The sequence below is a fragment of the Pelmatolapia mariae genome, linkage group LG18 (genome assembly GCF_036321145.2).
Source record: "Pelmatolapia mariae isolate MD_Pm_ZW linkage group LG18, Pm_UMD_F_2, whole genome shotgun sequence".
Lineage (NCBI taxonomy): Eukaryota > Metazoa > Chordata > Actinopteri > Cichliformes > Cichlidae > Pelmatolapia > Pelmatolapia mariae.
The window spans coordinates 23,460,423-23,485,569 of record NC_086243.1 but is presented as its reverse complement, the minus strand read 5'-3'; the positions used below and the strand labels follow the sequence as shown (position 1 = coordinate 23,485,569).

The 25,147-nt window shown below is 38.7% G+C and overlaps 1 protein-coding gene across 2 annotated transcripts; it reads right to left on the bottom strand.

Moving 5' to 3' along the window:
* Window positions 1-6,168: 6,168 nt before the first annotated feature.
* Window positions 6,169-23,348, bottom strand: ranbp3b (RAN binding protein 3b). 2 transcript variants are annotated; one of them, XM_063461799.1, is made up of 17 exons: window positions 23,301-23,348; window positions 21,383-21,438; window positions 21,033-21,069; window positions 20,863-20,940; window positions 20,678-20,749; window positions 17,725-17,790; window positions 15,590-15,682; window positions 15,309-15,418; window positions 13,660-13,779; window positions 12,189-12,289; window positions 12,004-12,079; window positions 11,798-11,894; window positions 11,194-11,318; window positions 10,974-11,094; window positions 10,206-10,348; window positions 8,942-9,137; window positions 6,170-8,824 (listed from the first exon to the last, which is right to left on the bottom strand). In XM_063461799.1, exons 1-17 carry the CDS (start codon window positions 23,320-23,322, stop codon window positions 8,781-8,783), a joined length of 1,557 nt encoding a protein of 518 aa, XP_063317869.1. In that variant the 5' UTR covers window positions 23,323-23,348; the 3' UTR covers window positions 6,170-8,780. The 2 variants fall into 2 exon arrangements, with proteins under 2 accessions (XP_063317868.1, XP_063317869.1); XM_063461798.1 differs by lacking the exon at window positions 23,301-23,348 and having other exon boundaries at window positions 6,169-8,824; window positions 21,383-21,481.
* Window positions 23,349-25,147: the final 1,799 nt, after the last annotated feature.

Below are 25,147 nucleotides of genomic sequence, written 5' to 3'. Positions count from 1 at the left end.
AGCGCGCAGGTGTTTCTCCTCTTCCTGAGCAACCCTGAACTCTCCAAAGACAAATTAGCACAATCCCTTTTTGGCTGTATAACAGTATGCTTACTCTAAGACACTGGGCGTTAATATTTTTAATTAAATTACTTGATTTATATAGGATTTGTTTTGGGGGGGTGGGTACTTTAGATCATGGATAAATCATTTTCTCTTAGAGATCGATGTATATGAGTCATAGAAATGCAGTTGTACATTCCTTGTTCATTCATAATTTATGTTCATTTTGCCTTCCACATCCATAAATATTTAAGTGCTTAAAACATAAATAATCATTAATAATTCATTACATTCATATGGCGGATCACTGAAAAACGCTTGTGCACACTTTGTGTTTCAGAAAAGACCTTAGTTGGTGATTAGTTTATGTTGCATATGGCATAAATGATCACAGTGAGGGGCAGAATATCATAACCAGATCCACTTGGGCCGCTGCAGGATTGAGCTGATTCCACAGCACTAGTGGGGAAACGGTGGTTTGATTTGGCAACGTTTGTCTCCAAACAGATCTTGGATGGCACTGCCTCTGCTGTTGAAGATAATGACGGTCATTCTGCGAGCAGGGTGGCGTGAGTTTATGGAACTGGGGATGTTTTGTTTTCTGCTTGTGATGTCCTCCGGTGTGAGTCTCTGCAAGCAGTGAACACTCGGCTGTTAGCCTACCTCACTTCGTCAGCCAGGTTCTATTGAAGTGTTTCGTTCGTGTTGAAGGAATGTAGCTGCAGAGATGCCACTGAGAACTGGGCGAGCTTCAGCAATGAACATTAACGGTGCCGATAGCATGCTGAGATATGTCAGGCATCGGCAGTAAAGCTGACAGTGTTTTCTCAGCCTCCGCATTCTTCCTTTATGCTCTCTGTGCTACTTGCTGTGGTGCTCTTATTTATTTGTTTATTTAATGTTCCATTTAGTCTTTGGTTCCCATCTGGATAAGGATACGCTCCACACCTTGCAATCTGTAAACTATAGGCTCTCTCACAGTTCACACACTAAACAGGCAGGGGAGAGGTGTTTTAAGTTAAAATGCTTTTGATTTGAGTCAGATATTAAAAGGCCTGTGCGTGCAGGGATGTTTATTTTTCAATGCTGGGTGTGTGAGTGTTTGTAGTGTGCATGAGTGTTTGTAGGGGCTTTGCGGTGGGGTGATCACTGGGAGTGGTGGGATTTGATGGAACAGTGGAGGATTAAAGGGAGGGGAGGAAGAAAAAAGGAAAGGTGTAGGTCTGGAAGGCCAGAGGAAGCAATGATCTTACGGCACACTTCAGCTCCAAGATATTAATGTTCTTTTTTAGGGTCATAATTACACCGATGAATCCCAATTTTAAACTCCAGTTTGTTTGTCTTGTATACAGGAAGTTGCTGCTAGATATTTAGTCTGCAGATTTAATCTGCTAATAAAGTAATGACTGTTATTTTTCACACGAATAAGCTTTTTGTTGTCAAGTGAAGTACAATAAGGGGGTGTAGACTGTTACATTTAAATGAATTTATTGTCAGATTTAAATAATAAAAAGGTTTGTTATTCATATATTATTATTGTTAAATATTTACAGAGGCAAGGTGGCCTCTTATTTATTTATTTATTTATTTATTTATTTATTTATTTATTTATTTATTTATTTATTGCCATAGAGGTTTCACCTCAAAGTTTCACTGAACTTGAGGCATCCTTCTCGTTTCACAGCCCCACCTTGTGGAATATAGAAGAAGGACAGCTTAAAAAAGAGTATATGATGTGATTTTATATCTAAATGTAAAAAAAAACGGGAGGTCCAACTGCTTTAACGACATGCTGCATTTACACCTGTTATCAAAGAGTATAGGGATGATATATATATATATTTCATTTTCTTAAACAACTTCTAGTCCTTCTGCTGTTTCCCAGAATTATAATGTGTGGAATGCTTTGAAAAGAAATCCTTAAACTGCTCTGAAATATGGAAATCTGAACATCTAAACTTCATGTAGTGAGGAGGAGTCAGATGTAGTTACAATTTAGGAGGAAAAAGAGACAAAATTGAATGCGGCTCATGCATAATGAAACAATTCCTCGACATCTGTGATGCTTTCTGCTGTCGGTACTGTTGTCTGAGCACTGCAGTACACAAACAAGTGTTTGTCACCAGACAAACGTTCCCTGGGTATCAGCGCGGAGAAAAAAGACAAGCCATTTGTCTAGTGTCTAGACTTATAATAAAAGGAATGGAAAACCATGCTAGATCATTGGGATGGTTTGTGCATTTGGCTAAAATTCCACACCATTTTGCATCTCATTCATTCTGGCCGATATTTTTCCTTTATTTATACAACATTTCCATCCCGGAGGAGGATGCTGCTCGTAAATGTCTCATACTTGAAATAGGAATGCTGAAGTGATTTTTATTTTCCCTGGCCTCCTAGGAATGGCTTAATTCCTTGTAAGGAAATAAATGACACAAATAAAGAATCATCGGCGCCTCTTTACGGGAGATCATATAAATATTACTCTGGTTTTGATGGCTGTTTTTATGTGGCACCTGCTGTTCACTTAATCTGCTCAGAAGGAAGGATATAATACGACTATGATAGATACTCACCTCTCTTCGCTGACATTAAAATACTACTCCCCCTTCTCCTGCATCACAATCTTTTATCAGCTTCTACCTCAGAACTTAATCCTCTCTGACAAGATTGTCCTTCAAGCATTGCCAAAACTTCTCGGATCAGCTAGAAGTACATGACTCATTTACAGATCTGCCTTTTGTAAACATGGTTCAGCTCACGGGTGATAACAGGTCTTAAGACACGGCGTCCCTTTTAGTGCCATGTGAATTACAACACCAGCGCCGACTCCATGAAGAAGAGCAGCGAGTGTTGTGTTAGCAATTGTAATTTGTCCTCTGTAAGGAATTCTTAAAGGGAACTCTTTCAGCGGTGATATAAGAGTTCATTCCTGAGCTTTTACTTTCTTAAACAATGCATAATAGGTACGGTATCACTTTGCAATAGCTTCCACCTGGTCTGAAGTAATGTGTTTCTACAGCGTGCCATTTGCATTTGTTGGGCGAAAAGCATCAGTCTGAGTGTTCATTTGATCCTGAAATGGTGCAAACTGAGGGGAGCATTTTTATTTTTACAGTGATGATGAAAAACAATATCTTTCCCCTTCCTGATTTCCTATTTGTTTGCATATTTGTCACATTTGCATGTCTCAGATCATTAATATTAGACAAAGATAAATTGAGCAAATACAAAATCTGGTTTTTAAGTGATTATTTCATTTTTTTGGGAAGAAAAAAACTATCCAAACCTACTTAGTGATAAAGTAATTGCCCTGTAAAACTAATAGCAGGTTATGCCCTTTGGCACCCTTGGCAACAAGAACTGAAAAATGCAATTTGTGATAACTGGCAATAAGTCTTTCACATCACTGTGGAGGAATTTTGGCCCACTCTTCTTTACAGGATGTCTTTAATTCAGCCAGGCTGGAGGGCTTTCAGGTATCACGGGTCTGTTTGAGGTCGTGCCAAAGCATCACAATTGGATTTTAAGTCTGGACTTTGAGTAGGCAACTTCAAAACAAACTCCTTGTTGTTTTGAGACTTGAGACAGACAATCTCTTTCAAGGTTTTCTGATAAAGAGCAGAAATGATGGTTTCGTCGTCTCAGCCAAGAAGCAGAAAAGCAGCCCCAGACTGTCACACCACCACCACCATGTTTGTCTGTTGATATAATGTTCTTTTATAAAATGCTGTTAGTTTTATGCCCGATGTAACGAGACAGAAAACTTCCAAAAACCTTTGACTTGTCAGAATATTTTCCCTAAAGTCTTTGGGATTATCAGATGTTTTTTAGTAAATGTGAGACGAGCCTTTGTTCTTTTTTGGCTTGAAACATTTGTGTCCATCTTTTTTTTATTGTTGAATCATCAACACTGATCATAACTGAGACGAGTGAGGGCTGCAGTTCTTTAAATGAAGCTCTGGGTTCTTTTGTGACCTCCTGGATGAGTTGTGGATAATGGCTCTCAATGTGGTTTCAAAAACCTTGGAACTTAGAACTTTTCTTCTCATCTGTTCTTTAGTTTCTTTAGAACGCGGCATTCTGAAATCTTTTAGCCTACTTCCCTTTGCCGCACAGGTTATACTTTAAGTGATTTCTTGATTCAACAGGTCTGGCAGTAATCAGGCCTGGGTGTGGCTAGTTAAACTGAGCTGAGCTTTCCAAAAACTTTAGTTAATCACAGTTAATGTATGATTTAACAAGAGGAGGCAAATACTTTTCCACACAAGGCGGGGTATGTGTGGACGGCTTTTTTCCCCCTTAATAAATAAAATCATCAACTGCATTTTGTGTGTATTCATGTTATCGCTGTCTAATATTAACGTTTGTTTGATGCAAATTTGACACACAAACACAAAAAAAGGTATCATAAAGAGCCCAACACATATGTTGTATATTTATGTTTTATGTGTATGTGTATTTATGTTGGTATCATTCATCCATTCATTCATTCTAACGGTTTGTTCAAATCATGGTTGCGGTGCAGGGTGGAGCCCATCTCAGCATGTTATCTGTGACAATATTTCCTTACAAAAGTTCCTTAAAAAATGAAGAATTGTCCTTCAAATGAAACCATATTAAAACACTCTGTGTGGCCAAACCACAGATGAAACTGATGGGAAGAAACCAAAGCACGGGGCCCAAGGAGAGGGAATAATTCACAGTTAGAACAGATGAAGAGTCAGGAAATCTATGGTGACATTTAAGAGAAGTAAGAAGAGGGTTTAAGATCCTTGCATAGTAATTTTCATTCCCTGTGAGAGTGGAAAGCACTAATGCACTAATTCTTATATATTTGATGTATTAGGGCAAGAAAGACACCAAGTTAGCAATTCTCTTGAATTTATCAGTTCTACTCATCATCGCATCATCATGAAATATGTGAGAGAAGTGAGAGTGGATGGATACAATAAAAACCTATAAGGCTGGACAAAATGACAACCACCTTACCAATGTTAACCACAGTCTGAACAGTCAAATTCTTGATGGGAGTATTTTTCCTGAGAAGCCTCGAGTCATATGCTGACTCCCAAAATTGGCACTCAGTCATCAAATCGTGATTACCCATCTGGCTACAGGTAGCCGAGTATTTCTGTAGCTGCTGTGACACAACAACCTGGATCAATGTGGTAGACTGAACATTTGCAAAACAGACCAATTTCACTTCAAGTATATGTATCATCTGCTGTAATATATCAAAAATATTTACCTTAAAGTGTTGCCTAGTAGTATCCACAATACATGGCGATTACGGAAACACTGTGATTATTATTACCTCTTTATGACACCAGTGCCTAAAGCAAACAATAAAAGAAACGATGTGATTCAGAGCACCAGTTATGTTCGAACACGCTTCTTTTTTTTTTTGGAGCTAGCTGAAAACCTACCACTTGTCAATATTAAGTCCACTTTTTCCAGGGGATTAGTTTGTTTATTTAATACTTTATTTTTTCAAGGAAAGCTATCTACAAACCCCATAAATCAACACAGGCTTGCAGAGAAGAGGATTTTTCTCATCATCCTATGATGGGAAAAAATAAATCTTAATTTAATGCCAATCTAACAGCATTACAAAGCATTACAAAATACATTTAAACCCAGTGCTTTGGATCCACATGCTCAAGTTTCATTATTCATTATATCTGAAGATAAATGAAGAACTGGAGCTCAATTTATTTTACTGCAAAGCAGAATTTGTGACTATATTTGGGAGACATCTCCAAGATAACACATGGAAACTAGGATGAGATGCCCAATGAAAAGTCTAGCTAGAGCTCCAGTGTGACTACAAAAGATAAGAGGACAGAATCAGTACTGGAAACCATGTTAACACATTTATGTTTCACCTATGTTTTAGTATGCTCTAAATTTCTTCTTGAATGTCTGTGACTTGCCAACTCTAGTAGAAAACTGTGGTCTTATATTTCTTCAGCCTTAAAAAGTCCTTGTGATCCATACATAAATGTGGTCCAAATCTGTGCAGGACCAGCAAGTTTTCTATGAAGAACAGATGCAGGGCTAAAACAAACTATTCACAAGGTATGCATTTAAGGAAATATTTTATTTCTGCAAAAACAGACAACAGGAAATAAGATTTTCTGTCTTTCTTTAGAATTGCCTTGAAAAACTGTTCTAACCTTGTCGTAAATTATGCTAGTAATAAATTTATGCTTCATATTGTTTCATTAGTTCCTCCATTTTTTCATGTATCAATTTGATGGTCTTATGGTAAGTTTAAACCCTGGCATAGATACCAATCACCAAGAACTTCTGGGGAAAAAAACCCCTTTCAGTCATACTAGCTGAGTGTTAGTGGGAAACCCTGATTTCCCACCAACCCCAGTTTTAAGCTCAATTTAAGACCATGTCCCAATCTCTCTATTCTGACCTAACAAGCTGAATCACAACCTGACTAACTGCTTTGTTCGTATAACTAACTTTAAAACGCATTGCGGTTATAGCTTAGTCATTACATAGTTTGACCTCACTACTGACAAAAGCCAAGTGAAAAAACAATTCAAGTGTGTCTCCATTTAATTCACCTTTGGTGGCTTTCTTCTGATTTTAGAACTGGGGGTATGCATGTTGTGCAATTCATTTTCCTCTCTGATGCTTATCTTATCTCACCTCTTTCCCCACTACTTTAAAGTACTTTGAGAAAATGTTAAGAAGATTTCTATTGTTTGCGGCCCAATCTTTCAGGTGAAAACCAAATGGTTTATGTGTGAAGTTTAATGTTTGGGAATTCAATGAGGCGAAGATCCTTTGTGCTGACGACGACCCTGCTTTTAAAGACATGTTCACAAAGTCAACAATCTTACAAACAAACACCATCACAATAAAGATGCGTGCCCTTGGTTGTTACCAGTATTTAGATTTTTAAAAGAAAAGCATAAAGATGAATCACATTTGATGAGAATTAAAGAGAATCTGCAGCGCATGTCAAGGCCTCAAGTAAAACTCCAAAAAGTTAGTAGTGCCAGACTTGTTACACTAGCCCAGCATCTAAGGTCGGAGTGTTTAGCTTTGACTTTCACCACACAACTGCAATCATTTACGGGAGACGCTGCAGAAAAATGCTTTCCTGCCGAGTCACCACAGAAAGGCAGATAAGGCTAAGAATTTGCGAGCGGTGGCAGTTATGTTTCTAGTTTGGATGTATACGATTAGGCTGGGCTGTTATGATAGGTACATGCATCAAATATTCATGACCTTGTGCCTGATGAATACTGTATATAAACAAGATTTAGTCTGATTCCTGCTCAGTGCAGTCAGCACAGCATACATCAACCTGCAGGCCAGATCCAGCACATGAATACAAAACAGATAGGCCGTTCTCATTCCACGTATTCAATTATGTCCAAGGGTAAAATTTGTTCCCTCTTTAGAGAGTTATTCATTATTGTACTGTTGCTTACAGGTACTACTTATCACTAGAGACAATGTCTAAGTATTACATATACTATACTGATACCCCTCTTGCTAGTGCAGAAAACCCAGTTTCAGAGGGAACAATAGCGGTCAGTCCAAAATGGTTTATTTTGTAAAGGGGGCAGCTGGAGATGAGAAAACATGGTGCGCTACTAAATGATGATATATTCAAATGTACATGACATTCAAAGGGTATTACAGTTGTCACTCAAATTTTCCACACATGAATTCTTTCATTCAAAACCTTTTTTCCAAATGTAAATGGATTAAAAAAAAAAAAAAAAAAAAAAAAATCTTCAACATAAAAATATGAATCAACACAATAAACCCCTGGGATGCTGGAAAAGGAGAAAAGTAACAGTTACATGCAGAATGTAGACGGGTGAGTTCATGTTTTTTTTCTAATTTTGGAAAAAAAAGAAAAACCAGACGCTGAATGACTAACACATCGTAGAAATCTAGACGAAACATTGTGGTGAACTGCCCTTTTGTCCCCAAATCATTAACTCACATTAGCGGAAACTGCACTGTTTCAGTCTTTTATTCACTATAATATAGGTCAATAGGAAATATAAGAAACTGCTATTAATGACAACTCGAGTGGTCTTGGCTAGCCATTACAAACAGCACATATGTGTTGAGATGCCTCATGAAAATGACAGCCCAAAATAAATTACATTTGCCAAAACTTAACGCACAGACTGGTCAGGATGAGGGGGGCAAGAGGAAGGCTGGACTTGATGTAAGAGAAAAGAAAAAAAAAAAAGACGACTGGATGACGAGTCAAATACAATGTGAATGAAGCTCCTCTGGATGTGTGGTGTCCAGAGGTACGGCTGTAGAGTGAGTATAAAGGTCCCAAAGTAGAAACTGCAGTCTTAACATGTGCCATACTTTAAAATGTAGAGGAAAACACCCTTACACTCATCAATATGATGAGCAGAGAAGTCCCAAACCAAAGCTTTGAAGTCTTTATTTTTGCTATCGGGGAGAGGAAGAAAAAAAAATACTCGAAAACAAAAATTAAACACAAAAACAGGAGAGGGCGGGAAGAAACGACTCCAGATATTACGCTGAACGCAGAGAAGATGAACTGCACGAGTTGGGTGAGACACTCCGGCACAGGGGGTTATTTCCTGGAGCTAGACTTCTAATATCCAAAAGTACTGGTCTGGAGGACCCACGTTGGTCATGGGGTGTCCATGGAGATGCCTGCAGCAAAATGCTTCTACAGCGGCATCTCAGCAGGCTTTCCAAGAGTGACGCTATGTGCTTCCAGCTGCCTGGCTCTCTCCTCCCTCTGAATTACCTGCAGGACAGAGTGGCAACATGTCAGCAAAGGTATTTTAGTTGAATCACTGAAAGACAAACAAGAGCTGCTGCAGTACAAACTATAAAATCAAAATAAGAAATAAAAATCACTGACTTGTAGCAGGAGTAGAGGCTGAAGCGGAGGCAGAGGCATTGTCCTCCTCATCGCTGTCATCCTCGTTGGACTGCGGTACCTCGGCATCGGGGATGGTTGTTGCCGGGGTCTCGGACTCCTGTTCCACCCTGCTCTTCAGGGCCAGGATACGGTGATGTAACGCTGCAGCCAGCTGACCTATGTCTTTAGAGCTACCCTAAATATGCAAAAGTGTAAACAAAATTCAGCCACATGGACATGACACATGCACATTGCATTGGTACACTGTAACGCTCCATTTGCAGGATTTTCCAAATTATCAGTAGGATGACTTCATCTTGTTGAGAACGCAGCAGCCAGAGTCCTTACAGATTTCAACATATTACCCAGCTACTGAAGTCACTTCACTGGCTCCCAGTTCAACACAGAATTACCTGTAAAAGTCCTACTGGCTTATAAAGCTCTCAGTAGTTTGCCCTCCCAGTTCATCTCTGACTTTCTCAGTATCTATAACCTAATTAGATCTTTTAACTATTCTCAGAATTAGATCCAAGTGTGCTGAGGGTGCTTCAGTTACTGTGGAAACTGAACCTTGGAACAAGCTGCCTGCTGACTTGAGGTCATTTACAACTGTTTACACTTTACAAAACAAGCTTAAAACCTCTTTTTTTAAACTTTCTTGTAAAGTTTGTTTTTTATTGCTTTGAGTTAAGTAAGCCTACATTTGTTTTTATGTTTTTCATTTTTGGGTTATGCACACTGAGTTTACATTTAATGAAATGTGTTGTATGAATAATAAAATTGCCACTTCGATACGCAGATGTTTCAGATTAAATGCTTTCCAAAACCCACAGAACGGCTGGAATGTTAAACATCTGGGGCAGGAAGTAATGCATTTTATTAAGAACAGTTTTTAACTACCTTAAAATAATATGTTTGAAAGCAGTATTCTTGTACCAGCTGTAGGCACTGAATGTTTTAATATCACAGGACAATACTGAGCTGATCAAATTAATAACATGGAAATGTATTCATCCTTTACTAAAGAGGGAAAATACACAAAAACAGAATGAGACATGATAAAGACGCATTAACAGTGGATGGGACAGCGTGAAACCGAGGCAGAATGTGTTTCACCAGTTCAATGCTTGTACAAAAAAAAAAATTACAATTTTCTGTGTTTTTCTTACTTTTGATGTATACACAGGGAGGGGAAAAACACTTAAAAGCTAACACCCTTTGGAAAAATTAAATGTTCAAATGTTAAACGTTTAGTAACACATACCGATATTAGGAAGACCTTGACACCCTGGTCCTCCGTGTCCATGGCAGTGATTCGTACACTCTTCTCGCTGGCCTTGTCCACTTGCATCTGGGGCCAAAGTTTAGTGTTGAGGATCAACCGGAGGCTGCCCTGAGTCCTCATTACTGCAACACACGACAGCAGTGACATACAGATGCAAATATGCACGTGTTTACCATTTCTTCAGCCCACTGACTGTAAAATCTCTTCACCAAACAGGCACAACTAGTATTTGCAGTAAATACACAGCTATAGTCCTAGAAACTGCTGTTCTGTCACTGAGAATGTGTTTTGTACCAGGATTTCACAGTTTAGTCAAATATTAACCAGGATACAGTAAAAGGAAACTTCTGAAACAGTTGAATATTCATTCAAAACAAAACTTCAGAGTGCTTGTCCACTTAGATTTTGATTTGTCTGAATGAAACCACGATATATAAACATTACCACAATACTACTGCGATGGCCAGTCAACAGAGCCATGTAGTAGGAACAGACTCCCTCTTGTGTTCACTGTTAGGTTTTGTCATAACACGTGTAATCAAAACAAAACGTATGTTTTGGTTTACTGAGATAATAGTCGCCCCTACCTGTCCCGGTAGAATAACAATAAAAACAATCACAGATGCTTTCTTCCGCTAAAGCTATTTGGGTGACTGAATTGTAAAAACAAACCGTGCACACTCATAACAAGAAGGGTTTTTCTTCTTTTTTTCCCCCTCTCCAGTGGCTTTTTGAAGGTGCTTTTACCTAGACGGGACTGTAGCGTGCCGTCGTCTGTCGATGCCATGTCATTGAGCCTCAGCAAACCCCGACCTCTTTCTATCCACGACTGAGCAGTCTTCTCAAAAACATACAACTTGCACTGCATCTGAAGTAAAAGAGGAGGGGAAAAATGAAGATTATAAAACGTTCTCACCATGTTATTCGCTGCACGTCTTCAAGCGAAATACCCTGCCTTGTCTTTTACCTGTAAAACATTGCTTTCTGATTCCTCTCCAGTTTTCACATCGACTTTCTCTAAGATGCACTTCTTGGCTGTGGCTTTGGTGTATGCTGCTGCAGACTCCTCCAAAGACTCTGACACGTTGTTCACTGGTGAAATAAAACACAAACATATAACTGATCCTGTAGCAACGCAGAAACAGTGCTACTGCAGGGTAATCAAGGAGCCTGTCTTCCATCCCCGAACAGAGAAGCTTGATAATGTTCTCTGCATCATTTCCAGAGCAGAGGCACTTGAGCTCTGCGCCCACATTAATGATTGCCTGGGCACTGAGTAGCTATGAAATGGTGAATTACTTTTCAAAGTCACCGAACAAAGTAAAATATTCTCTCACTCAGTATTCCCCTTTTGTATGTTAAGACATAAACCCTGGTTACAAAGTACAAGCCTGTGATTAGTAAATTATGAAACCAATCCAAGTTTAAGACAATATAAAACTAATATACAGTCATAAGCCCACAGGTCTTGTTTTTGTCTTGAGTGGAGTAAAGTTTTGTGCTTACACCTACTAGTAATCAATCCAAATAGCAACCATTTTTGTAAATAATAGGAGGGATGGGTTTTTTACCTTTCTCTGGGGTGGCTTCCTGCGATGAGGGCTCTGAAGCAGGGGCAGCTGACACGTCCTTATTTTCCTCATTTGAAGAGTCACCCTTTGGTGGACTCTGAAAACACAACAGAGTTGATCATTGCAGCTCGTTCAATTGTAGTCATTAGGAATTCTGCAGTATTGCAGAAGGTAAACAGAATATTGAATTCACCCTATTAACTCACCAGAACTCGTTCAGACATATTCTGCCCGAAAACAAATTTTGCTCCACTGTCTGCACTGTTTGTGGCATTTTTTGAACTGAAAAGGCAGAAATGCAAGTGTGCATCAACACGTTGATCAAAGTTAATACTGAATTACGCAGAAATACTATTTTAAAAATGTAAAAGTAGAACACATTTTTAATTACCTTGTGGTAGAGATGTACTGCAAGAAATAATTTGTGCCCTCTGATTGAGAGTCCAGCGGCACGCCGTCCTTTGAGTTGTCTTCTTTATTGTTTTCATCCAACTAGAGAGAGACAAAAAAAAAGGAAAATACACAGGAAGGAAATCTTATGACAGAAAGTAGATTAAGAAATCTCTACAGACAAATCTTAACCAACCCAATATGATGTAATCCAAGCATCATGTTGGTCCAAGCAATAAATAAGCACTTGTTTCATGTCCACTTTAAAATTTCACAATAAATATGTCCACTTACATGTATTAAGGCTCATTTACTCCAGGAAACCTTACTCTTAAAAAAAGTGCCATCTTGCGTGAAGAATGTGATGTCATTAGATGGGTTGGTTATTAGCATATACTAGCTAACTTGTGACAGCTAAAAAGCAGTCTAAGGCTCACTTTTATGCTGCCCCTGACTGCAGCAATGAGTTTTATGTTAAAAACAAAAACTAGAATATCTTGTCCACTCTGTCTCATAGGCAGAAAGTGGTTCTTCGCTGTTGGCTAGCTGCAGTGAAACGGGAATTACCAAAACTAGCCATAATGCTCAGGTTTGTAGATGACTTTATAAAATAGGTCTGTGTGAGGGAGAGCCTGTTTGAGTCAGATGTTCACTGAACCAACTAGCTGGAGTCAAGCACCTTCCCCACTATTTGATTTGATCTCATGAGGTCGGTGTACAGACCGAGTGACCAATCAGCCGACAGAGTGCATATCCAGAAAATAGGATCAGTAGATTTAACTCCCAGTTATTTCGAAGTTAAATCTTTCTTTTCCCGAGCACAGCGAAACTACAAGATAACTGGTTACTACATGCATTGCAAACATAAAGTTTCTTATCAAAGCACGATTAGGAATCCTGATAACCATCAGCATCTTCGCAGGTAGGACTCTTCACATCTCACTCCCCTTCACTTATTTTATTTAACTTTTATTCACTTCTAATATGAAGTAATCAGTGAGATAATGTGCTCACCTAAGCAATTTTCCACAGCAGTTTCCCAACAGAATTTCAAAACCAAAACAAACAAAGAAGGGTTCCAAGAACTATGGCATCTCTTCCTTGGAAGCTCCTGTGTGGCCCCACCCCCTTTGGGTCATCGCCCACATTAATCTATTCCCCTCTGAACATCCTGATGATGGTAGGCTTCTTGATTGCACTTTGGTAAGAAACTTAGTTGCATTTGCACTGTGTCACCAGTTAGACTAACATTACCATATGTTAGCTATTAGCAGCAACCAACGAACCAACCAGTGACGTCACATTATGTACTAAACAGGATGGTGCTACACATGCTCTAGAAAACGTTATTTATTTTTTAAATCCAATTTCATAGACTGTCAAATCCCCCTTCCCCAAACACACACTATTGCTTGACACAAAAATTCTTGGTTCGAATTCACCTGCTCACAGCCACCAGAAGGAAAACTCACCTTTGCTCTGTCTTTGATATTCTGACCAAACACAAATGATATTGCTACATTTGATTCTTTCTTCTCTTTTCTTTCTCCATCCTTGTTACCACTCGAGCCATCTTCCTCATTTTCATGTTTCTGAAACAGGAAGAAACAGAGCAGCAGGGTCAACTAATATAACTACTGTTCACTGAGCCTTTATCAGATTTGAAGGATCTTTTACCAACAAGAACTTCCCCTGCATGCAGCAAGTTTCATTAATATCTTCCACAAACCAAACTGACTGCAACTTGCACCTTAACTGTGTTTGCAGCTGACTGTGCGTTGCATAAAAACAAACGGGACCCAGTCTCACTTAGAAAAAAGTGACATTGCACTTTTAGCAGCCTGGGTCATTGTCAAGTACGTAGCCAAAATACTAGAGAAGTGGCATACAGCAGCAAGACGTGCCTAATTTTCCTAATGCAAATCCATTTACTTAGCAAGCGAATTAGTGCCACAGCAATATAGTTAATATTTCTGGATGAAACTGATTGCAGAAAGCATCACTTAGTTACTAGTTAATTCATGCAATGTAGTGTGAGGTTCCCATCATAAATCAAGAATAAGAATCAGCAAGCTGCCTGAGTCTCTGGTCTCACTGCAAATCCAGCTGCATAGCTTTAGACAGTGGCTAGTAATGACACTGAAGAGCTAGTGAAGGGCCAGCTGCAGACAAAGACAGTGGATTTGGGGTCTATGCACAGGATAAAAACTTACAATTTCCTTTATTTATCCTTACAAAGTATCAACGGTTGTAGAAATATCCAGTATTGTGGGAAACTGAATACAACTATGCTAACCCTGCTGAAGCACATATGTGCTTCAGCGGCCAAATGACTCCAAAGCGGTCTCGTTCATTTTCATGCTGTTTGAAGAAATGTGTCCTAGCAACATCTGTGCTTCATTATTTCTTCAATTATCAGAATTTCTAACATACTCGTGACTTAAGATATAATGAAGCCAAAATGTTTGCTTTACTTGTACAAATGATACGCATGTGAATGAGTCATCACTTTGAAGTCATTTGGACTTTATTGGGTGCTGAAAACGAAGCCTAATCACAATGAATTTATTAAAAACAGTCACAGCCCAATTTTTTATTTGGCCTAAACAAATGACTGAAACTGGCTGGACTGCTGTTCTGAACACTACGAGTAGCAAACTCACGCAACCTGTGTGGTTTCTCTTTGTTAGTCAAATTATGTTTGCCTTTTTCAGCTGTGGCTGAAAGATTCATTACAAAAACAAACAAGCAAAAAAAAAAACCCCCTGTGACGATGGAGAGCTGAGGTAATGACAGAAAAGCAAGTGTTGCAATGTAGTAACATGTTTGTGACAACAGTTTACACATGTATGTTTTAATAAATATGTTTATATTATTTAATCAAATGTAAAAAAAAAAAAAAAAAGCATAAAAAACCCCCATGAATTTTCTATGCTGGAGCTTTTCATTCTATGACTTGTATCTGTTAACACAGTAAAAAGACAAATATGTCAACAGGACAAATATAACACACAAGCAAAAACTGTAATAAAAAACTAAACAAACAAAAACTGCAGGAAATGCAGTCATTTTTGATTTTTGTCTCCTAATTATAAATGGTTTAGGTTTCGCTACTTCTCACCGGTGTCTTAGTCAACGTGGCTGAGTGCTCTGTGTTGTTCAGGAAGAGGGACTGGGTCACAGGTGCACCATCTGATGACTTTTTCACACCATTGGTTCCACAACTGGAATCTACAGACAGAAAAAAAGGGGAAATTATTCCAACTTTTCACCTATCCTGATAGCATTTGAAGCGACACACCTCATGAGAAAAACAGCTTTCACAGCGAGAACAACGATTGCAATTATATCTTAAATTACATGTGATTAACTAATGAGTGTAAGACTCTGAGCTTTACTCACTGGACTCTAAATGTGATTTAGAGGGCGGTGCCTGGAGAACTGCAGGGCGGAGGACACTGCGTTGCTGCTCCTTGGGTTTCTGACTAGGGACACCTGCAACCGAGGCAGTTTTTCTCATGCTTTGTACACACAGTTATATCTTTTACATGTACATCTTGATGTGTGGGCTGCTCAGAAAGAAATTTTTTGGATTCACTGAAAATAATCTGCAAATATTCAAAGCTTTGCCTGGGAGTAGAGTACAAGTAAGGGGTGACATTAGTAGTCATTTGGGATCCCTTTCACTTTTTTCCCCCTTCCCCTGGGGGGGGGGGTTAAATTTGCACAATCTAATGTTATTCCAGACCAGGGGTCAGCAACCTTTAAGGCCCAAAGAGTCATTTGGACCCGGTTTCCACGCAAAAGAAAACACTGGGAGCCGCAAATACTTTTTGACATCTAAAATTAAGATAACACTGTATATATTGTTTTTTACCTTTATGCTTTGTGTGAACAACTAAGGTGTGTTGCTTATGAAATCCAAGAAGTGCTACAGAGAAAGTTAAATTTTATTTATGTAATTAACAGATTTTGAACTCTTAAAGAAATATAACAAAAGGAAAGACACCCAAATGATCCATGTAGCAAACAAAAACTGTTGTGAGCCGCTACCCTTATATCCCTTTGGGCTTTTGGAGCCTTGATCTGACTTTTAAAAAATAATTGGAAAAAAGCACTATGCTGCTAAAAAATGAAAAATAGATATTTGCAAAATTCTGCCTAAATATGTATTTTACCTAGTTAATGTGTGTGGTGGGACGTGGTCTGCAGCGCCGCTGCAGGGGAGGTGGACGCACCTGAGCGGCACCCACAATCACGCTTCGCCGCCTTAACATCTGTGCCATCTATGCTGTTGTGTTGTCGGGCTGTGAGCTGAAAAGCTACAGCCGGCTGTATGTGTACAGCAACCGTGTGTGAAAAGTGGTCTATAAAGAGATGCTGAAAAGCATGTTCATGGAAACATCGTCGGGTCTGCCGTGATATGTTTACAATGGGACTTCTGCTCCTGAACCTCTGCGCATATCCCATATACGCACAGCGTCTGCAAATCGGGGCTGTACGAAGTCACTTTCATCTTTACGCAGGACTGTAAGCTGTCATCTGTGAGGCGTGAGCGGTGTTTGTTTTTAACATAGTTCACGGTGGAGAATAGCTGCTGACATAATGTGGATCCGAAGATCCATAACTGGCCTACCTGGGGTTGAAAGTCTCGATAAATGCACGGCGTTTCGGCGGGTACCGCTTCCGCGAGTGTGACGCTTATTTTGAGTGATGAAAAAAATAATAAAATATTATTTTATTTTTATATTTCAATATCACAATAATCTTCCAATTTAGAAGTACAAGTTAAAAAAAAGAACTAACATAAATAAAATACACTTCAGCTAAATACTTCTAATTTATTTTCCCAAACCACGCGGAGCCGCACTATAAGGACTAAAGAGCAGCAAGCGGCTCCGGAGCCGCAGGTTGCCGACCCCTGTTCCAGACCATAACCTGCATTCAAATGCTTGACTTTTTGTGACAGCTTTCAAACATAGTTGTAACTTGTATAATCATATCAATTGTTCATGAGGACTGTACCAATGTCAGTGCTGATAATTAAGATTAAATGCCCTCATCAGATAAAGCCTGAATAATAAATGATAATGCATAATGAACAGGATCGGTCTGAGTAAACATCTGCCAAGGATGAAAATTCCCTCCACCCTGTGCATGAACTGAGTGTCTGGATCAACAATGAGTTTACATCTAGATGAGTTTGTGATATTTTTTTAGCCTCATGACGATATCTGATGATATCTGCCAGTTTTTCTTATTTCAGTAACAAATCTAAAGTAGTTGTGAAGATATGATGCAATTTTCCGCCATCTAAAACAGTAGAAACCTTTTCCAAATATTTTGTATGTGTGGACCAAGTAACACCTAATGCAAAAATTTCATGCAAATCCAGCAATAGCTGTTGTATTATACTGCAAATAAACAGAAAAACTGAACCAACTACAAAAGCTACTTGCCAGATTTTTGTGGTCAGGTATATAACAAAACAATAGTATAAATAGTAAAAATAACACAAAAACATTTTAAACACCTACCTGAACTTGGTGCCTGTCCATGTATGAGAGTCGGTGGTTTTAAACGGAACCCCACGGGCTTCTCCTCTGGTGTAACAAACCATAAAAAGAAGCAAAAGTTCAAAAAAAACATATTCAGGTATTGCACAACAACCTAATGTGAGCATGTTCTTCTGTCTTTGCAAATTTTGTAACCACAGAGCCAGTTACCACAGCAACCCTTGTACGGCCTTAAGATTTGTGTTGGAATCTCAGTAACATGGCGGGCTCTAGGGCCTTTGATCTATTTCTACCTCCGTCTCTTCATCTCAGTGGCTTTATTGGGATGCCATCAAGTAATCAGCACTAGAACAGAAACCCAAAAGCACATGCGAAAAGCCACATCCTGTTTGTCCTCAGCGTTTAGGAGACCATTCCAGTGTGCATAAATGTTAAGCCTGGTAAATCAGGCAATTTCAAACCAACTAGTGTGTGAAGCTTAGATTGAAAATCTTCTTCTTTAGCATATGTGCAATCTAATTATAAGAAGTATTTGCATAATTAAATATAAATGAACATGAATATCTTTCAACATTTTTACTAAACCACAACTCTCAGGACATGCATGCAAACAATGAAGAAAACAACCACACAAGCAATATAAGCACTATAAACAATTTAAATGCAACTAAAATAACCAATCTTCCAGCACATAGTGTAGTTCTGCATCCCTATTAACAACATTTTTTTGGTCTTTTACTTTCAAATACACACATTATGTAACATGCTTCAGGCAGTTATTAACTACAGCCTGTTTGTTTGCTCAAGTGGAAGTCCTCTCCGTAAATCTGTTGACTAGTGATTTAAACCTCTACGTCACTTTTCAATTGAGTTCAAGCCATTAAAGCAAAAATAATGATTGGGTCACTTTTATCTTTGACAAGAGATGGGATTAAAAAAAAAAAATCCATAAAAATCATACTTCCTTATTCTCCCTTAAAGTGCTTCTGCAATAATAATTTCATATCTCTATTAACTAGTCAGTATTTTTCATAATGATATTTTCCCCCATTTCGACTCGTCTTACCAGCGTAATATGACCTTGATGAAAGGGATTCAACAAATGAAAGTATGAACGGCTACTCAGCAAATGACTGATTAAGCTGAGCTGCACACATTAAACAAAATCATTTAAATTTAACATCTAAAGTGATACAACAAATTTACTAGTCAGACTTCCTATAAATATTATGCTTTGGAGTAACTGGCAGGAAAAGCAGACACAGACGAGTGCTGCTGAGTTCAAAGCAAAGTTACCACAAGAGTTATTTACAAGCTTCGTGTTAGAGATATGCTACTGATAAACAATGTTGTTAATCCAGCTTCACCCTAACTTCCTCTCCTCACAGTTACTGTTTGATTTCTTATTTAACAAATATGCATATGTTTTTGTTCCCATTAGCCTAATTTATGTCAACTAACATAACTACTTTTTTGGCCTTGTAGATTTCCTGTGCAAATGAGCAACAGATACATTAACTGCAAATGACTAAATATATTGTTTGGGGGGGATTTACATGGGTTTTTTAGTTAACATAAGGGCATAAACAACATAAAAACTTGACAAATTTTAGTTTGACACAAACACACCTTTAACCCTGGGAAGGAGCTTGCACAAGCAAGGTCATGAAGCGGAAACCTTTAAAGTTTAAAACCCAACTTACCCTAACCTACCAGCTGCAGCTTATTTAGAATTTCAGGTTATATTTTATAAATTTGCAAAGAAAGAAATACTTCAGTTACAAAGAAGGATCTAATGTGGGAACAGCTATTATATCCAAGACATACTGTATTCATAGAAAGACACCATAGACACCTAAGACGGCGCTAAATAAACTAGCTTTTAATACCTAATAAGCTAGTCCTCTATAGCAGTGGCACTAGGAAAATTGCTGTCAGCTATCACCACATGACACTAGGAAACCCTATGTATTTTCTAATGTCAACCTCAACTCTGCCTTTTTCAAATTCAAGCATCATAAATTTGTCTTCCAGTTGAATCTGGCAGTTCAGAGCTATATTATATGGAGGCAGGATCACAAGCGACTCAAGGCCATATTGTTCTTATAACTTAAAAGAAAAACGGATTCTCTGTATTACTGAAGGTTTTGAGAGGGCGGTGAATTACAAGATATAGAACAGTGGTTCTTAACCTGGGTTCGATCGAACCCTAGGGGTTCGGTGAGTCGGTCTCAGGGGTTCGGCAGAGCCTCCGCTGTGACATGAACGGCTCATTTTGTGCACCAGTAAAAAACATATGTATGTCTTGAATTAAAAAAAAATCTTATTTTATTTTTCACTAAAGAGGGGTTCAGTGAATGGGTATATGAAACTGGTGGGGCTCGGTACCTCCAAAAAGGTTAAGAACCACTGATATAGAAAAAGACTTCTCCCTGCTTGGTATACTGAACAGTCTTTGTGCAACACATGACACAAACTGACAGATCTTTGGAGCAGTGAGAGCCAAATGAGAAATGAGCAAGGAGAACTGAAATCTCAAAACAGACTAAATACAAAGACTTAAATTTAAACCAAACAAAAACAAGATGCAGAAATCTTTTGAATAATTCAAAAAGTTGCAAAGTAAATACTAATACTACATTTATAAAAATTAGCTTTCAGTTTATGTTTATTCAGTAAAGACTCTGAAAGGACAGCAGTCAAAATCTAATGGACAAAATCAGAGTAAAACAGCTAAATTAGAGTCAACTAGAACTGGTGAGAGTTAAGAGTTTGTGGCACTTTTAGAATTACCAAAATGATCTGTGACTTAAAATCTTTAAGTCAGCAAAAGCTACTTATTTACCCGTTTTAGTGAGCGTCTTTTGCCAACTGCCATAAATTGTTGATGTGTTTGATTTTTAATACTGAGATTTTTACCACAGGGGCCCTGTAAGCTGTGAAAGGAAAACTAATAGTGGTCTAGATTGCTCACCTGGCTCGGAGTCAGAGTTCCCAGTCGGAGACTGGCAGAAACTTGAGGGCATGAATACATTGTTCTTAGGAACTGCAAAGTAACAGACAGACACTGCAATCAGCATACAAATCAATGTGTACACCACAGGCAAGAAGCAACATAAACTAAACGCTCTGCTTTGCTTAGTCATCACGTGCCCTTACCAGAATGTGGGGGTGGGAATGATGAGGTCCTTTCCCTTTTCACAGGGGGAGTATAGCTTCCCTCATCTTTATCTGAATCTGAAAGAAGTGAAATGATAATGGCTGTATGTCCGTTTAAACAGAAAGATAACATGGACAAACAAAGTGGCCTATTTGGATATTTTATTTACCTTCTCCATCCTCTGCACTTGAGCCCTCAGCAGATCTCTGCAAGGAAGTGCAAAAAGTTTGGGGGTTTTATTTATACCAAAGGAGCACCATTACTCATATAAATCCTAGGTAGCTTTCTTAAATTCATGAAACTTTGACTTAATTAAATTAGAAACAAACTAGCAAGAAAGATGTGCGCTGATTTTGCAGGAAATGCTGCCAACAGTGAAAAATTTGAATCCAAGAACTTTTCTGGGATGTGTGCTTTTCAGAAACTCAGCTTGACTAAATGTTGGCATAAATAACATCTGCAAACTCAAAAAGGCAATTTTAGCCCTTATAGATAAAGAAAAACAAAACAGAAACTTACCTTCTGTGGTTTATCTTTATGGAAAACAAACACAGGGGGCGCTATGGCAGGCTTGTCTGTTAAGAAAAGATGTAGGCTAGTCATCTAAACACTAACTTAAGGTGTGCAGCAGTACTGTCTGTCTGATTCTTCATGCTCAAAAGACCCTATGCTGTGGCTTACTTCTTCTGTGTACCTGAACATTGTAAGTGTATTTGGACATCTTCTATTTTATAGACTGTACAGCTGATTAAAAATAAAAAGTCTAACTTTTCAAAAATTGCTGTGGTAAAGATTCCAGTGAGTTAAACAACTGTTCACAACTACTTTAAATGTAAGAAACTTAAAAAGATGACCTGCAAAAATGCAGCTTAACAACAATCTGATTTCTATCTGTGTCAACCAGCCAGGCAAAATCATGTCATCAAACTGAGTACACTAAACTTAACCATACAATCCTATTAGAAGTTCCTGGAACAATTAAATCACATTAAGTTTACCTAAAGTGAACAATCCACAATAAACTAAATAACGTGATCAAATGTAAGATATGCAAATACATGTATTGCAGAATAGGCAAACTAGACAGAGACTGTGTAATTTTAAATAAATAAATAACTAAATGAGAAATTATGACGCTTTCCACCGGTATTTTCTTGCCTCCATAATCTATGATCATAACATAACAAGAATAGCTAAAGCCAGGCTAGGCGATAACTTGATGTCAGCTCAAGCCACTTAACGACTCTATGTTCACACTGTACCCTGGTGTAAGATGTGTAATCCTATAACGTTAGCAGACAAAGGTTTTCCTCTGTCTGGGTCAGGCCTGTACACTGAACAGGTGTAGCATCGCTGTAGCTGCGCAAAACATGCATGCATGCGATATCAGCCAAAAGCCGGCAGCACATAACCACGATTGTTTCCTGAAGCGACAATCACCGCTTTGACACACGCTCCGCATGGTTTAAGCTGATCATTTTTGTGTGAAACTAAAGAAAATGTTGTGTGACCTACATTTTACCCCCACCTTTGTATCTGCTGTCTGTCTCACAATCAGCTAACTTGTCCAATGAATATAAGATTTCCGGCATGCAACACTTCTATTCACATCTGAAATACAAGTAGCCCCAATGCGTCCCTTGCTTATGTTAACCAGTTAGCATATATACCCATCTGACCCTTTTCAGTAAATAGTCGGCGCCACTGGTTGTTCCTTAAAGCCGAGGGAGGTTTAGCTCGATGGCTAGTTAGCCTGCTAATGCGCTCCAACCAGCATGAGTCATGTCGCCTGACAAACAATGTCACTACAGTCCTCACTTCATTCTCCCATATTAGAAGCCCAACATGATGACAATCTGATTTTGATGGAATAAGAAAACGCGCAGACAAGCAGAGGCTAAACCGAAGCATTGTCTGACTGGCTGACATTTTTCCTCTACGCGCCTAAATGAACGTCAAGCAAACCTAAAACGTAACGCTAACAACATGAAATAAACACGGACACTGTTTCCAATCACTGTTGTTCTTACACTTTAGCTTCGTTACAAGCTGTGCTTTTCAAATGTGGCTTAGCCAAGTTTGGTGTTTATAACTACCTTAGATCGTTTAGCTCACCACAAATGGCAACAAATACACACACACCGACTATAAATAGCCGGGTGCTAGCGTTAGGAGGTAAACCGGCTAACTGACAGGCAGAACTGGAGGGCGTTCCGAGACATTCCAGGTATTACCCCAAGCCCAGCGTTAGCATTGTTAGCCTGTTTGCTAACGCTGTAACATTATAAACGCCGCGACGTTATTAATCCGCCTGAAGTCGCCATTTACGTGTGCCACAGTTGCTTAATTTCAGCTATCAAATATGCAAACCGCGAACAGACACGCTTTACATGGCCACAGTAGCTGTATTGTTTTTCTCATTCTGCCACTTACTCACCTTCGTTTGCCAAGTCCGCCATTTTACTTCGACGCTCACACACCCACAACCCACCGCGCAGATAACACAAGTCAAGGCAGCAATGTGCTCAGAGACACCCGTTTGCTAATGCAGCCAGCGACCCCTGCCCTCCCCACCATTCTTTTAGTAAACCAAAAATCTAGTATATGTCCATGCTTATCGATATGTTTATGTGCATATTTATAACTCAGCTGGCCCAAAGGAAAAGCTTGAAGTTTGCCTGGGTCGCCTAACCCACTATTACAGCTTTCCCAGGCCCCTGTGTACCAACACAGACTTTAAAGGTATTATTAACTACAATAAAGCTGCACATAAACACCAGATGATGACACGAATGGCTCAGGTTTCTTAACCTAGAAAACAGTGGTTTGGCGGAAAAACAAAAGTACAGCCTCCGAGCACGTCACAAAGGCATCACCACAGCCAGTGTTAAGTGGTGAGAAGCATTCTGGAGTTTGTAAGCGGTGTCTTTCTTGAAACGTTTGCATACTTGTTTATTTATCTTTCACATTTCAGCTGCAGTTCTTCCTTCTTCTAGTCGGTGGTTATTTAATCAGATTCCCAGTAAAGTAAAGGTAAACAACCAAGGCGTCGTTCATATTTCCTGTTTCCAAATGATGTGTGTCCTGTAATCACTGTGCTTACATTTATACACATGGTTTATGCAAGGTCACCTCATAGTAAAAAGCCCTGTTATTTTGAATCTATTGCCCTTTTTTCTCTCCTGGTGTTTACGCATTGGTGTTGTTTGTAAAGGCCACATTTACAGTGCTGTGTACCAAACATGACAACACCACTGACTTTACTGCAGTGCCAATTGGCTTTGATAGAGACACACATACACACACATGCACGCAAAAACAGCATTCTTTAAGATAGCATAAGTATAAGATCAGACTCTGTTATTAGTCCTACAGCAATGAAATTTCACGTGCTAGAGCAGTACAGAGATAACGCCATAAACGTCACGCCGAATAAGTACAAAAAATTCGTGAGTGGTAAAGAATAACTCAAATGAGCAATACCAAGATGACAAACAAATAGATAAATAACATTTAAGCAATCTCTGCGCTGATGTAGCACTTGGAATTTAATAGTCCTGTAACCAAAACACTGTGTGATCATGACTCACATTATTTACATGAAGTATTATAGGAGTGATTAGGCCATGATTAAATCCTTTCCTAAGGATGAATTTGAATTCTGCCCATTTTCTCTGTTTTTATTTTCTAGACGTGTAGACTTTTTCAGCTGTCAGGAGATTTTCACAGCTTTGTGTTATGTACAGAAATGTGCAATAACGTTGAATGTCCTTTTTCAGTGTCCTGTCAGTGCAGTTCCACTTTGCTTCCACTAGAGGGCAAACTCTTACTGCAGCTGAGCAAATCTGTTACAGGTAAGCAGTGTTTACATTTTTTCCTGATGGCTTCGGGACAAGCTTTGAAACTACAGGCAACTTTACAACAACAACTACAAAATTCTACAACACCAACTACAAAAGCAGTTCATATTTTTTTTTTAAAAAAAACAATAAATAAATATATAAATATTCTCCAATGCATGAGGTAAACACAAACCATAAACTTCACAAGTGCATGAAGTACCAACTCTGCAGTGACAGTATAAATAAAATTATTGACTTGTGGGGGTTTGCTGTTTGCATTTTATACTTTTTGCAAATTCTTTGTACAAAGCAATTTTGGTGTGCATATAGTAAGCAAGCATTCACGCAGATATCCAAATGTGTAAAATACATATGTTTTTTCTGGATACAGAATCATGAAAAATATAGGCGGAAGGTATTTCCTTTGTTTCCTGCAGGAGTT

Excerpts from the sequence above, each read along its gene's own strand:
- ranbp3b (XM_063461798.1), bottom strand. The coding sequence starts at position 21,466 with ATGACTAGCCTACATCTTTTCTTAACAGACAAGCCTGCCATAGCGCCC. Across the intron at positions 13,780-15,308 it reads CCACGTTGACTAAGACACCG|AAACATGAAAATGAGGAAGA; the intron begins GTGAGAAGTAGC and ends TTCCTGTTTCAG. Across the intron at positions 11,895-12,003 it reads ATATGTCTGAACGAGTTCTG|AGTCCACCAAAGGGTGACTC; the intron begins GTGAGTTAATAG and ends TTGTGTTTTCAG.